At 35.4% G+C, this 15,480-nt stretch overlaps 1 protein-coding gene across 2 annotated transcripts in view; it reads right to left on the bottom strand.

Annotated features, from left to right (window-relative positions):
* Window positions 1-2,589: 2,589 nt before the first annotated feature.
* The window catches only part of LOC105051345 (uncharacterized), a 39,584-nt gene continuing 26,693 nt past the window's right edge, over window positions 2,590-15,480 (bottom strand). For both annotated transcript variants that reach the window (XM_010931718.3, XM_073243255.1), the window contains 5 exons: window positions 14,282-14,416; window positions 11,433-11,585; window positions 7,921-8,007; window positions 2,911-2,979; window positions 2,590-2,827 (listed from right to left, as the gene is read on the bottom strand). In XM_010931718.3, coding sequence (XP_010930020.3) covers window positions 2,720-2,827; window positions 2,911-2,979; window positions 7,921-8,007; window positions 11,433-11,585; window positions 14,282-14,416 — 552 coding nt within the window. In that variant the 3' untranslated portion in view covers window positions 2,590-2,719. The remainder of the gene's footprint in view (window positions 2,828-2,910; window positions 2,980-7,920; window positions 8,008-11,432; window positions 11,586-14,281; window positions 14,417-15,480) is intronic.

Raw genomic sequence — 15,480 nt, 5'->3', positions numbered from 1 at the left:
CCTATCTCTTGATGTCCAAAACCCAATAAGGAGTTAAGGATGCTCAATTTCATAACAATATTTGATAGTTCTTATTAGACCAAGAGATTGATTTGAAAGGGCTTAAGCTCTAGTCTCTAAAATATTATTATTAGCTAATATTGAGTTGTTCATTTAGGTTGGATGTCTTGGAAGAGAACATTTTGTGAGTGTCACATAAAATCATCTAAGGTTATATTTTTCTTACAAAATTCATGCTATAATTGTAGTTAAAAGTTAAAAATGTTCAACATAGAGTTATTACAAGGTACTCTAATTTGAGTGCTTTCTTTAATTAATTTGAATTTATCTCAATAATTTTATCATACTTGAAATACAAAACAAAAGTAGTGAAAATGCTGATGATGTTGCTACTCGAGAGCTTGCTATTTCTGGCCTTTCGAGCAACCTTAATAAAGTAGTAAAAGTTGTAGTTTGACCATCTTTTCTGAAAAAAATCTAGACCAATATATATGTATTATTATTGGAAGAAATTTTATCTTCCTCATTAAAATTTTATCTTCTTGCATATATGGTTCCATGAGACATGTTCTAAGATTCTTATTATAACAAATATGGTAAGTTTGTGAGAGATTAGGCTAAACAACATGAAGCAAAAGAGGCAAAATATCTAAAGACTAAAAATCATGCATTTTAATGGTCTCTAACATATGCACCATGTGGATGCAAAATTGATGATTTTCATCACGATAGTATAGTAAAATACATAATAGAATATTTAAATAGAGAATCAACTTATTGATCATGATCAACACGCACAAATATAATGAAAATTATTAATGCTTAGATTATAGTTAGCATGTTCTCGTATTTTTGAACCATCCTTTTTTTTGATCCACTTGACACAGGCATCAAAAACCCACCAAATTATATAATTTTTCATTCGTAAGTATTATAATTGTACATTGCGTGATCAATTGTATAGATATTCAATTTAAATGTCCATCATTTATTTGGGGTTGAGAGAAGTATATACATTTCTTGATGATATTATCCGCTCGTCTTGATTGAACATGCCCAATGATAGTGCAGAATTTAGAGATCTATAAATATAATATATATATATATAAAACTAACAGATATTTTGGAATTTATAACTTTTTATAGAAATCAAATTTTAATGACTTTAGACTTGTAGAAGATGTTTTATTAAAGATATCACATGCTTAACAAAATTTGAATGTTTTCTTGTAAAAAAATTAACCATACGCTGTAGCTGTAATTTAGTAACATTTTTTTGATTTTTGAAATTTTAATATCTTAAGATTCTTTGAAAGTTTAGCTTAGATGGTTAAGATTTTCTAAATTTTATTCATAGTTTATAATTCCATTGGAGAAAAATTTTGTTCACACTTTATATAGCTTAGATTTAGAACTTCTAGAAATATTTGTCCTTGTTGAATGTTGATACACTAAAGGGATATGTTTAAGTCAAGCTGAATGAATATAAATTTATAACTTGTGCAAATAATTCTTGTACAAATTAACATATTTTAATACTGAAAGAACATATTATTTCAATGATGAGTACAAATACTAATTTTGTAATATCAAGGCCCAAAGTTTTAAATTCCATCAAAAAGATGCTGATGGAAAGCATCTTGACCATCCCATCCCATTCCTTCAAAAAAATTGAGAACCTAAAACCCATTTATGCAATGAGGATAAAATAAAAAAAAAAAAGAAAGAAGAAAAAGAATGAAAAGAAGGATAGAATAAATTAAGAGGAGAAAAAAAAAAGAAAAAAAATAGAAAGAAGAAAAAAAAAGTAAATAAAGAGGATATAAATAAGAAATAGGAAAAAAATAAATAAAGAAAAAAAGAAAAAAAAAGGCAGAAAAAAAATTTAAAAAAAATTAAAAAAAAAAAACAAAGAAAAAGAAGAAGAGGAAAGAGACGAAGGGTGGCTGTGGAGGAGGCATAGATCGGAACTGTAACTGGGATGTAGAAGAATAGTGGAGCATCTGGAGAAACAGCCCAATTCTTTAGAATTTAAAATCTTGCCTGAGCTAATAAGACCTAAAAATTTCATATTTGGCAATTCTTGTAATTAAAAAATCCAAAGAGGCAAAAATATAAAGATAGCAAGGTATTGTTATGGAAATTATAAAATTGATTAAAATAATAAAATAAACAGCTAGTGATGAGTAATCGCGAGCCGTGGCCCACAAAGTGCCTCTTTCTTCACCCGCGAAATTTTTTGTGCAGCAGAAAACTGCACGCCGCATGCGTAGCGAATCACCGCACTCTGCACCACGCGCGGTGCACAAAAAATTGCTCTCCTTCACCCGGTAGCTTAATGAACAGCAAGATGGTGGAACCAAAAGGCGTGATTCTTCGCCAAGAATAGTCGGCAACCAATAAAAAAATGCCTCTAGGGCAACTGCTAGCACCTGCGTTATTTTATACAATCTATTAAATTACTCAGAATTTTTATTGTCTAATATTAACTTCAAGTTTAACACGCATACTTAATCAAAATGAATTTCTGATATCTTTAGGTATTCAGAAAACTTTATTCAAGGTAGGTCCCCCCCCCCCACCCCAACCCAAACCAACAACAAAAAAAATAAATAAATAAATAAACCTACTCAAATTTGGAAACAGCATTTAACTATTAAATTATTTTCCCGCATTTAGCACCAACCAGTCTAGATGCATGACAGTTATCAAATGGTGCCTATTTCTGTGGAATTTTCTGCTTATTTTTCTTGTTGTCTCTCTTCCTTGAACTAGTTTCTGCCCCTTGCTCCTCTTCAGCCTTTTGCTCTGCCTCTAGTATGGCCAACTACAGAAAATAATCAAATAATATCAGTGAACCACATCATAAGTCTAGTATTTTGCAACATGTAAACCGAGATGAAGATGAACCTCATCAAGTATGGGCTTGAGCTCCTTGTACCGAGCCTCAGCAAGATCAAAACCATCTTTGCGAAGCTCCTGTAGTTCACATTAGAAATACAAAAAAAAAAAAAAACAAATTTAGAATAAAGCTTTTCAGAGTGGAAAAACATGTGAATTTAATGAGAACAAAAAAAAAAAAAAAAAAATATAGATCATATTCTGAATTTGCCATTATTTGTTACCTTCAAATATCTACATCAATGGATTGTTATGATGTTATATGCCTACCTAGATGCTGGATCAATTTATCTGAACAAAATATCCCCACTCAATTGAAAAATCTGGAGCAAAGTAGTCACATGGGAGAGGAATTGAAAATATCTATGGGTTGCCGAAATGCGCCCAAAACCCGGTACTTTGGATTACTCATTTGGTTAAAAATATGATTTATCCTATCCCAAAGTGTTAGGGGTAATGGAGTTTATAACCCTTCCACGTTGCTAAAACTTACTTTTGACTTGCTTCCCCCATACTCTCCGGTAAAACTTATCTTATTACTGGATAAGTGACCCCAGCATCAAAACAAGCCCTTGATAGACATGCTGCACCAACATGCAGCTTATGTACTTTCTTAGTTGTGTGATGCTGTCAAGAACAAAACAATGTCATCAAAAACATTCTAGCTAATATGAAATCATGTTTAAAAATATCAAAAACAAGAAAAGACTCAAAAGGAAACCCATGTCCATCTATCCTCTTTCCGCATCTCACTGGACCTGTCATAGTGTTAGCATGTGCTGCATCAGCACAATAGAACAAGCAGTACATGTCACTCTGCTCGATAACTGATATCCCCCAACATCAATAATTAAAATTTAGTTAAAAGAGACTATTAAGTAGATTTTTTTTTCCTAAACAAGGTAGATTTAAGAAAGAACAAGGTCATTTCCAGAAGTATGTGAATGAAATCAAACAAAGAATATCACAATTAAGTATTTGCAAAATCATGCAATGTTAAAAATTAAAACTTCAAGTTCTGAAAGGGATATCAAAGAATTAGATATCAGAGCTGACACAATTTAGTTGGTGCTTGAAAAATTATGATGAAATAATGATTAACTTGGCTGACTAATGTATACAACAAGAATTAGACTAGCTTGATAAGAATTGAAAAATAAATGATGACAGACTGGAGAAGCATACTGATACATAACGATAAGAATTCAGGTGATATAATTTAGAATCTTGCATTAACTGTTATGAGATAGAAAAACATGTCGTTTTATAATTGTGGGAAACTTGGTTAATGTCTTAAACAAGAACATAGAAGAAAGTGCCATAGCATGGAGTCGTATTCTAAACCATTGACCCACACCAACCTGCATGATGGCTGAGTCGTGGTTCAATGGTTTGACCACAGGTTAACTACAAGGTGAGCCTTTGACAGTGGACCAAATTACTTTAACCTAATACCCTTTCCCCAATTGCAACTCGCATGCTGGGCGGTGCCCTCTTCCCAGCAAATCTTTTCTATGATGGCCCCTAGCAAGGTCTGTCTCAAATCTTTCCTAATCAGACAATACTTGGGGCCCATCCTTTTGAGGGTAAAAAACTTATTCAGAAATCCATATTTTTCTGGATAAGTATTTCCTAGACAACATTTACACAGAAAAATAATTAAACCATGTCCTTTTATGCATTGAAAAATGGCTCAAGAATCTATTAGCCATATTCTTTTGCATTACTAATTTCTTGATAAGTTGCTAAGATTTATCCATATTTTTCATAATATCTTTATTATATATAACAATATAGTATAATATATTATATTATAATATATTATATTTTGTATGTTATAATATATAATGTTATATAATATATATTCATAAAATAACAGAATAATAAAATAATTATATTATATTAATTAATAATAAAATTATATTGAATAATATAATAATTAATTATATAAAATAATAAAATATAATATTAAATAATAATATAATAATATTATATTAAATAATAAAATAATATATTATATTATATTAAAATAATTAATATTATTGTTTGAAAATAATATTATATTATATATAAGAAGTATTATATATTATTATATTATTATTATAGGGTTAGTGGTATATTAGGAATAAATAAAAAGTTATTTTTTTGGTTGATGGAAAAATGACTTATCCACCTCCTAAGTGGTAAAACTTCCCCATTTCATGGGTAAATGCCATCCATGAGAAAATGATTATCATTTAGAGAGAAGTGTGAGAACATAGGTAAATTAGTCAACGAAAAAATTAACCAACTTTATCATAATATTTATCCATAAAAGAACGGGCCTCAAGGGATTAGAAAATGAGGAAAAACAACCTATAAATGGTGAAAGGAGAGGGGCAAAAAAATTTTGAGAAACCTTGGGACTTAACCTGTTCATGGCTGAGAGGGATCCAAGCTAGTAGCTGGGCATTGCAAAGAGAGGAAGAATGGCTTTTGGGGTTTTTAAAGATTCCCAGAGACCAATGACCGATGATCCATGATGAATTGTTCCTTAGGTTCTTCCTTCCCAGCATGGACACTAATGAGGGGTTTTTGTTGCGATAATCTTGAGACTGAGAGGTCGAGAATAGAGAGGAGAGAGAGCATGGAGGTGACAACAAGGTCATCAAGGACTAGAGAGTGAACCAAATAAAGAAGGCAAGAGAATGAAGCAATCAGATTAAGATTCAGGGGATTGTTTTTCTCTACTCTAACAACATATACTTGGCCTAGCAGATTTTTCAACAAGGGTAATATGGTTCAAACGGTCAAACCATCTGGCTCAATAGTTCAAAGTGCTTTCTTAAAAAATCCGAGTCCAAGCTTGAGCCAACCTGCATCGCTTCACAATTGATGGGTCGGGTTGGTCAACCCATCCAAGCCAGAAAGTTGCAAATCATTAGATCAGTCAACTCCTTCAATTATAGAAATGATCTTCAAAAAAAAAAAAATTACAGAGCCAACCAAGATTCTATGATATATTCTACTCTTTCGATTTTTTCCATCTACCTAGCTTAAGAAAGAAAGGCTGGCGAGAAAGTACATACCTCACCATACATATGAAAGAGAGAATTTGGTCCCAAGTCCCAACCTTGTCATTTGAAATTACAATGTTTGCATTTTATAATAAACTAGCGAATTTGCATGTGGAGCTAGTAACTAATATAATGAGAGAATTTAGTGGTATGATTTTGTCAAATTTATATATTAAAAAAATAACATTTCGTGATAGAAGACATCCAGTTTAGATTGCACATGCCGTCAATGTATTTTAAAAAAAAAAAAGTTATCTAATATTTTTATTACTTATTGAAAGAGCAAACCTATCTCAACAAACTGCTAACATGCAAGGTCTCTAAAGAGGTCTGGTATCAAGTCCCATGAGATGAACACCTGATTTTTCTTGATTTAGCTATAACTGATCAAACTCTTTCCTTTTCAAAATTAAACTTAATCCAAGAGATCAAACTCTTCCATGTTTAAAAGATCATAAACTTTTCCCTCCTGGCTGATGTATATCAACCAAAATGTCATTCCTGGAGAGTCTTTGTGATATAGTGTCTCCATGCTACACCTTGGCTCCCACAATACATCTAGATGGTTTGGGATACTGTTGTAACTCCTCTCTTTTCAGCAAATAATGGGAAAATACTAGGAGAAGAGAGCTGATCCAAGGCTTGAGGCAGTTGAGTAAAGATTGCAGGGGGATTTAAAATACTAATGTGTAACTGATGGCCAGGGCTCCAAGTAGCCATCTCCTTTGTCCACTAATCACCATTTACCAGTGTTGATGTCAGAAGCATAGTTTGAAGCCAAGTGAGATCATGGAAGTTGATGTGGGAAAGAGTAGTAAAGTCTCTTGGACATGACATATTAGATAGAGAGATCCTGCCTGATGAGCCTGAGTGGAATAGGTTAACGTGAATAAGTCCTAGCTATTCCCATATTTAAGAGATAAGCTAGTTCAAGTCTAAGACTTCGGGTGTCTAAGATGATGCTAATTACACCTAATGATCACCACCAGTGGTTACAAGATTTTTATTCATACTTCTATATAGTTTAAGGCAAGAGGTCCCTCAGGTGCAGGTCAAGGTGTCGTAGACAAATGATACATTGATGGTTAAAAAGGCTTCAACGAGCAAAGTGAAGTTAAAAGTTTCAATTTCAGTCAGAATCGCATAATGCATGAGGTACAACTTCAATGAGACATGATGCAGTTAGAACTAAAGTAAAAAGATTCTCAATATTGTATGGACAGTGGGATGACGGGATGCATCAAATTTGATAGAAATTAGGGCAGATGAAGTGGATGCGCACCATTAGAAAGTCAATCAAAGGAAAACATAACCGGAAAGTAAAACACATTAAAATAAATAAAACACAAAATATACAGTATGTAAGATGTATTAGAATGTTGGACCATGTCAATAGCCAAATGTTAAGCCAGATATCTGGAAAAATAATGACATAAGGTACCAGATAATATAAAGGCAGCACAGGATAAGCATTATTAGAGGATGAAAGTGAAGAGAACAATTTGAAAAATCCTGGGCATCGATAATACAGAATGGGAACAAAACAATATGTAAAGCCTAAAATTTCATTACTAGAATTGTACAGAGAAGATTGGATAATATTAATATGGAATTGTGAAAGAGGACTTTATAACGGTTTCCAATGTTGAGGACTTGGACCTGGACAGAAACAAATATTGAAGTAATCTTTTTCCTATACATTGGTCACCTTGTTATTACTCTAAAGTCTAAACGATATTCTCTGTAACTAGAAAAAGATTTTTTTTCTTTTCTGAAATCACGTAAACATTAAGTTGCCTTTTAGTTGTACAGCTTTTGGTTTTTCTATTAAAAGCCCAAAGTGCAGCATCCTTCAAAAAATATCTAATGTGAGATTCTGTATCAAGAAGCAAAGGAAAGGTTTTTTTGTTAGCATCCATTATGTGACAATCTGAAGATAGAATGACAATAAGTTAAAACTGACCTTTCCAGTATGTTGGGTGTGCTCATATGCTGCCATTTGCCAATACATATTTGTCCTTTGGTAAAAATCCTTCAAAGATTCTCCAGGCTTTATAGAAGTGAGAGAGAAAAAAGGTTAGAGAACAAATCCAGGTGGTAGGCACATTAGTGCTAGATGCTAGGGGAAGATAACATGCAGCAGCAACCAGACGTATATATAATCATGATTTTATTATTTATTTACAGAGCATTAAGACCAGATGCAAAACAGAAGGTCTGTGTTGCAGCATCAAGCAAGCAAAGTATAAGCATTAAGAAATGTTATCCCACTTGATTGACTAAGAAAAGAAAATAAGAGGATGTTTGAATGCTTAAATTGCCATGATGTATAGTAAGAAGAACTAAGTGATCTTTGTTCAAAAGAAGAATATTGTTTCAACAGAATTGCAGCTCTTTTTCCAAACAAGTCACCAATCTTTACGTGCTTAAATGTAACAAATTATGTTTAGAAAACCCATCAGAAAGAAAAGATTCACACCAAATGCTACATAATATCCCTTTATCTTACAGACGATTGGATGATCCTACCTTTTAAACAGCTAATTGGACAGCAAAGAGAACTCAGCTGAGCAACAATTCAACTTCTAGAAATCTCTTATATCAATGTCACGAGACTCCATGATACTGTTAAGTGCATCATTAAAGTTATGATTCTTTCCCTTTCTACTAGAATTAAAAAGTTCAAAACAGACAGAAAAAAAAAAAAACTTCATAGATCATAATATATAGCCAGAAGACCTCAAGGATATTCCTGATTTTTTTCATTCAAAACTCTAAAAAATGGCTAAATAGCAAACTTCTTAAGCTCTCAAAATCTTTTAAGTCCTAACCTTTGTTTTGCAGAACATTTCGTGCAAAAGATTCTAGAATCCACCAAAATAACATTCAAAACTTTAAAAAATGACCAAGTAGCAAACTTCTTAAGCTCCCAGAACGTTTTAAGTCCTAGCTTTTGCTTTGTGGAACATTTCATGCGAAACATTCTAGAATCCACCAAAATAATACAACACACGTTTCACCTCTAGGCTCATGGCTGACATCTAATATTACAACCATTGTGCATCTAGAATGTATTTCAGACAAACAACATCTACGACCATCATATAGTTAGCTAATTTTGCATAATATATATCCAACAAGGCATGTTACATATTAGAAATGGATTCCAGAATGAATAACCATCAACAAAAATGAACATGCAAGTAATAACCTAGGCTCTGTTTGGATGCTGGTTGTGTGATGGTTAGAGTTGTGCTAGCAGTTTCACCAGACAAACAAGAGCCCAAAATGATACGCTAAACTTAATTGGTAAATGATCCAAAAAGCAACCTAACCCGGTTAACTTTATTTCATGGCGGAGGATGAAATAAGGCGAACCACACACGAAGCATAATATATAGGGCGAGACACAAACACCCCATACATATTTACCTTGACAACATAAATCAGACTCATGCGGACAGGACCACACAATTGTTCCACATTGCAATGACTAGGTGCTTCCTAGGACATCTTGTTCACTAGATCAGGCTAGAAGGCATGCCCTAATCTTTACCAACAAATGCACCAGCACTTGGCATACATCAGCAGACCATGGCCTCTTCACGCTCCTAGTTATCGCTTTCTTCCTTTTTTCCTTCTGCGCTCTACTATTCAATATCTCTTCTTCATTAGTTCTTCCATATATAAAATTATCTATTAGATCATACTTGTATACTGATTATTATTAAAAAATATTTTCAAATTTTCAATCACCTATTTAAGGCTGATTATATGGATCTATTCCAAGGCCAAGGTTTTCAGTGTGTTCAATCTAACCATGCAAAGTTCTTCTGGAAACTTACATATGCCGGCCAATCGCGACTGCAATTTCTATTTGAAGGATGCTTCTTTTTCTAAAGCTCCGGAACATTGTTGGGGGGAACAAAGCCCTTCCAGATGGCTCACCTTAGCCTTTTCAAGACAGCTATGGACGAATAATTGAGAACACAATGGGTAAAGCTAAATTTAATTTCAAAAATTTAGAAAAGTAGCCCATTCATTTCCTGGAACTTAAGGAATTACCAGCCCCATATCAGAGTTTGTATATCAGCTTGGTCAGGGCATGAGATAAGACTAGTTGGAGATGGATCCTAAAGTGTTTGGTTGGACAATTAAATGTGTGGATCCAACTCAGGAAACCATCCTTCATGGTCTATATAAGTTAGAGATTCAGATTCCTGCATATATATTGAAGGAGGTTGAGCTGCTAATCTTCTGGCTTAGGCACCTGCAAATCCTATACAAGTTACACCTGCAACAGGTGTTTCTCTTCTCTCCTATTAACCCAGAATCAGTATAATGGAGAGTAAAAGTGGTGAAGTGTTTACTATAATCAATCAGTGGACTCTGTTTTACTTTTGTAATATATAATAGTTACTTAAATATTTAAACCTGTTGTCAACTGCTTTGGAAACGAAATCTAATAACCTAAAATGGGAGTTGATGCAGAAGCGAGTTTAATAATGGAAGACTGGAAGCAAGAAAATGACACTTAAAATATAGGAACTAGATATACTAATAAAGCATCTAAAGAGACTAAGCAATGGATATTAACAGAAAATATCCACATAATGATGGACTCTCTTAACAAGTGGTTTATAAAGTCATATTTTTTTAAAAAACAAATTAAATGGATTTAGAGAACCACCAAATAGTATAAAGAATTACATCAATTGAACTAGCACAGTTCTTTACATAGTTTAGAGCACTATTGGGTGCACGCCTAAAAATTGGACTGGGAGTGTCAAGAGGTACATGTTGATGCATGGTAAGACCAAAAGCAATTATCATTCTGCAAGTACAAAAGAGTACAGAAACCAAGAAATGCATAAAGGCATATAAGGAGACTGCTAGTCAAACATGTCATCAGTTAACATATCGACATCATAGCTGTATAAATTAGATTGACAGCTAATTATCCTCTGGCAAAATGAGTTCCACATACTTCTACAAAACTGTTACTCAAACACTTCAAAGATGCCCAATCAAAGACTTCTTGGTGGCTATTTAAGTTTTCATGTAGCCAAATGATGATGCCATCATCTTCCTATGCACATGCCTGAGAGTTGAGACTACCAGCCAAAGCTGTTACTTCTAGGAATCTTTCCAGTAATGTTCCTGATAGTAGTAGTTTGTTTTAAGGCAGTTGGCCCAACCAGTTGTACATTAGGAGCTTATGTCCTTACATAGCCCACCACAGATTTATTGTGTTGAATATTTTAGAAGTTTGTCATGTCTACTTCATAACATATTGATAATTGGATCATGTAATGTGTCTAACAATTATTCCTTCTCAATAACATAATTTGTTGAAGAATTTTTTTTGAAATAAACATATAAAGAAAGTCTCTACACTTGGAGTATGTGCGTTATGTATATGATTAATGAAGTTAAAGAAATTTCAATCAGTATATAGAAAGAAAAAAAAAGTACCACTGGAGTTCTTTGAGAATCTGAAAGACCAAGACTGACTCTGATCTGCTCTATTCTGGCACGTTTCTCTTTTCTGCGCAAATTCTTTTTCTCTCCCCTTAACAAAGAAACAGCATTTCCCATGTCTAGAGTCCTTTCACCACCATCCCCAGACTATCCATCCATTCACACAAATAAATAAATAATGAATGAATGTAATTGATTCTAAAAGGAAGATGAAAAACGACAACGATTAGATAAAGCCACAAAGTGAGATAGAGTACAACAACTTGAATTGATTGAAACTTGTGCATTTTAAAGAGCAAATTGGCATCAACAGTTGTTTGAATGTACCTGAATAAGAGAAATTTGGTGGTGCTATCCATGTGGTTACTGGTGGCAATATATACACAATAATACTATGTGCTGAATTTGTACACATGCATGCTTGAATGTATGTCTGTTATATGTATATAAGTGTGTCCGTATTCTGCATGCATTGGTTATTTCATTCTTTTACCCATAGGTTCTCCATTTTTGCTTAGTTTCACTATCATTGCAAACAATCATGCCTAGGACATTCACAAAAGAGATTCATGCTTCCTTGGTGGAGATCCACAAGAGTGCTAGCTGGTCCTGTGACCTGCAGCAGTCATGCACCAGGTTGATACAGTACAGTACCCCATTGTATTGACACACAATACACATGTCAGTGCCGGTCAACTGCCAGGTTTGCCCCATCTAGGATTTCACAGTGAAAATCTAAATCTAGAGGGGGGAGGCATGGGGGTTTGGGTCCTGCCAATGGTCATCATTGGAGATAGAGGTGGATGCGTGGAGCTCGTAGCTACCACAGCGTTGGATCTAAGCAGCCAGATGGCGTCAACAGCCCTGAGACAAGGGTCACCAGTTGAGCAGGTACTGAAGCTGGAAAGATGCAGAGTAGTCTGGAGACAGTCTCGGAAGCGAAGCTTGAGCAGTCATCCACTGGATGGAGGGGAAGAGAGAGAGGGCGGGGTTGAGTTGAGCATCAAAGACGAGAGGGAGTCTTATAGGCAAGTCGGTCACAGTTGAGTGAACAAGGTCAATGCTGCTAAAATTTAGGCTGAACTAAGGGGCTCAGATCGATTCTACTTGTATCCTGAAGCGAACCTAGGAACCATCCCACTTGGCTCAATTCAGTTTGAGATAGTTTGGCGAACATTGGTGCTAACAATCTGAGTATAGGATATGATTGGTGCTAACAATAGGATACCGACATGTGACCACAATATAGCCATAATTCCAAAAGAAGAAATCTATAATACCTTCAAAATTGGGCCTATTCATCCATAAATATTATGTCAAAGGTTCCAGACTATAGCAAGTTGTCGGATTCTGTGCCTTTCCCATAATAATATAGTAAATGTATTTAGATACCCCTTTTTTAGGGGAGATGTGTTCAGATGCTCGATAAATAACAGCGATAATTTTATATTAAAAACATGGCACTTTGTTTAAAGGGTTCAGTACTTGAAATGATACATCTGAGTGACGTGCCATGCCATGCCATGTCCAAATGTCCAAAATTGCTGACACTTTCAAAAAAAAGAGAGTCTAAATAACACAGATACAAAGACCTATGAGACTCATTTTATCAGAACTCCTCTATTTAATCTAAAAGAAACGGAGTTTTCCCAAAAAAAATTAAAGAAGAAAACATGTATCAAATGTGTTATTAGTTGTTTCCTTCTCATGCTAGCTCAATTTCATCATGAGATGAATACTCGAGCTTGATTCGTTGCCAAAATCAGCAATTGGCTCAAATGGGCAATTTGGCTAGTGGAAAATGTTTTCACATGCCGAAACCAAATGAGACACCAGAAGGTTCTCATGCAAACTTTAATCCCTAAAGATATACTTAGAAATAAACAAGCATGGCAATATGGTGTCTCATACATGCCTATACCATGTCCATCTATCACCTGAATCAAGGATGGCCGAACCGTACCAAACCAGCCCAGTCGAGGACCAACATGGTTCACCCTCTGACTTCTGGTTCACACTTACTAAACCTCTGTTTATTAAAACCCCCTGTTCGGCCTCTAACAGCATGGTACACTTATTAAACCCCCCCCCCCCCAAAAGGTTAGGATTAGGATTTCCATTGGCCTCCCCCTTCTCTCTCCTCTCCCTCTCTCCTCTCTTTTCTCCCTCTCCCTATGTTTGGAACGCCCCGGAACAGTATAGTAGGGACCTGTACCGCACCAAAACAGTCACTGACCTATGACTTTTGGCCTTGGTTCGGCAAACTTTGGTCCTGCATCAACAATGACATGCAGCAAGAATCGACACAAAGCACAACAGCACTTTAAAATTTATACCATGACTCTTACATACTTCCAATAAAGGTTTTACAATGTTTAATAAGATGAAGTTAACATGTCCAGACTCATTGACAACATTTTTAATGTTGTTGAATATATCAGATGAATGTTTTTTTTTCCCATTGTTTCCATCATGGTTCTGAAGAAACATGGTCAGGGTACCCGCAGAAATACCATCAGTTTCATTTCGATCCAGACCGTGCTAAGGCTAGGATGAACCCTCTAACTGTTGAAGGTCCACTTGGACAGTTCAAGGACACTGATGCACCTACATGGGTGATGTGTTCCTCAGACAATCACATTGTGGCTGCGTATGCTGAATGACCTATAGTTAGTTATTGCCTCCTGTCACCTCCTCAGATATTCCGGACATGAGGAGGTCATGTGCCCATTGATTTCTTCTCTATTCAGTCTTGTATTTGCCTTTCAAAGAAAAGACAGTGAAGCTGAATAGGAAAACAGTATCGTTATCTGCATTGTATGTGATGAGTGTAGGAAATTTACCCTTGTATCATCGTCGGCATCATCATCATCTTCTGTACCATCACTATCACTTCCGCTATTGCTTTCTTCATCTTCAGTATCATCATTCTCATCATCATCATCCTCAGAAACTTCCAGCCATTCAGATTCAGATGCCTGTACATTTAAAATTGCAAAAGCAATTAACAAAAGCTATACTCAAATCAAGAGGTACATGGATGACTTATAGTGCATCTATGACAAAGTCTTTGGAATACTGTCTCATCAAGAAGTTTATAGTTTAACCTAAAATTTAAGAAAAAGGAAATGAAGGAATATAACACTTGAGATAAATCAAGTATCATTATAGCAGTTCAATATCTAAATGATAGATGCTCATAACTATAGGAAATAACCAAGTGTGCATCCAGATATACCCTAGTTTCTTATGATTTTACTAGCTCTTCACGCAATATGCTGTCTTTTAGAAATAATATAAAAAGGCTCAATTGACTTATAAAACATGATGCAAAAACAGCAGTATTATACACATGATTCCAGACGATGGTACAAGGGACGCCCCCATACCAGATCGTACCAGGCCTGGATTGACACGGAATAAGGGATGAACTGAAGACGAAAAGAGAGAGAAAGAGAGATGGGGGAGGGAGGGAAGGAAAGGGAAACTGGCGGTGGTCACCAAAGCATTGCGGAGGCCACCGGAGGGCCACCAAGACCTTCCAGGCTCTGCGTCCTCGCGAGAGAAAATGAGAGTAGAGAAAGATAGAAAAGAGGCGAAGGGAGAGAAGAAAAGTGATGGAAAGGCAGAAGGAGGCCACCAAATGGCTACCGTGGGAGCCAGACAGCCCAAAAATGCCTTACTATCGCCACGGGTTCGAAACAAGGGCGACACCCCTATTTCATCGCATTTCTTTAGAAACATGATACATAGCGAAGCCGCAATGGATGAAGCTGGCAAACCCATTGCCAGTTTTACTATTATCGTGTTTTTAAAGAAACATGATGAAACAAGGGCGTTGCCCCTGTTTTGAATCCACGACGACCGTGGAGCATTTTTGGGCCTTCCGACGGCCTTCCCGCTACCTTTTCCTCACTCCTCTCCTCTCCCTCTCCCCCTCTCTCTATCTTTCTCTTCTTGCATCTTGCTGACGCGGAGCCTCGGAGGCCTCAGCGGCCTTGTAGGGCCATAGCTGGTCACCATCGGCCTTTCCCTCTCCTTC

The sequence above is a fragment of the Elaeis guineensis genome, chromosome 9 (assembly GCF_000442705.2).
Source record: "Elaeis guineensis isolate ETL-2024a chromosome 9, EG11, whole genome shotgun sequence".
In the NCBI taxonomy this organism is placed as follows: Eukaryota; Viridiplantae; Streptophyta; class Magnoliopsida; order Arecales; family Arecaceae; genus Elaeis; species Elaeis guineensis.
This window is presented reverse-complemented; position numbering and strand designations above follow the sequence as displayed.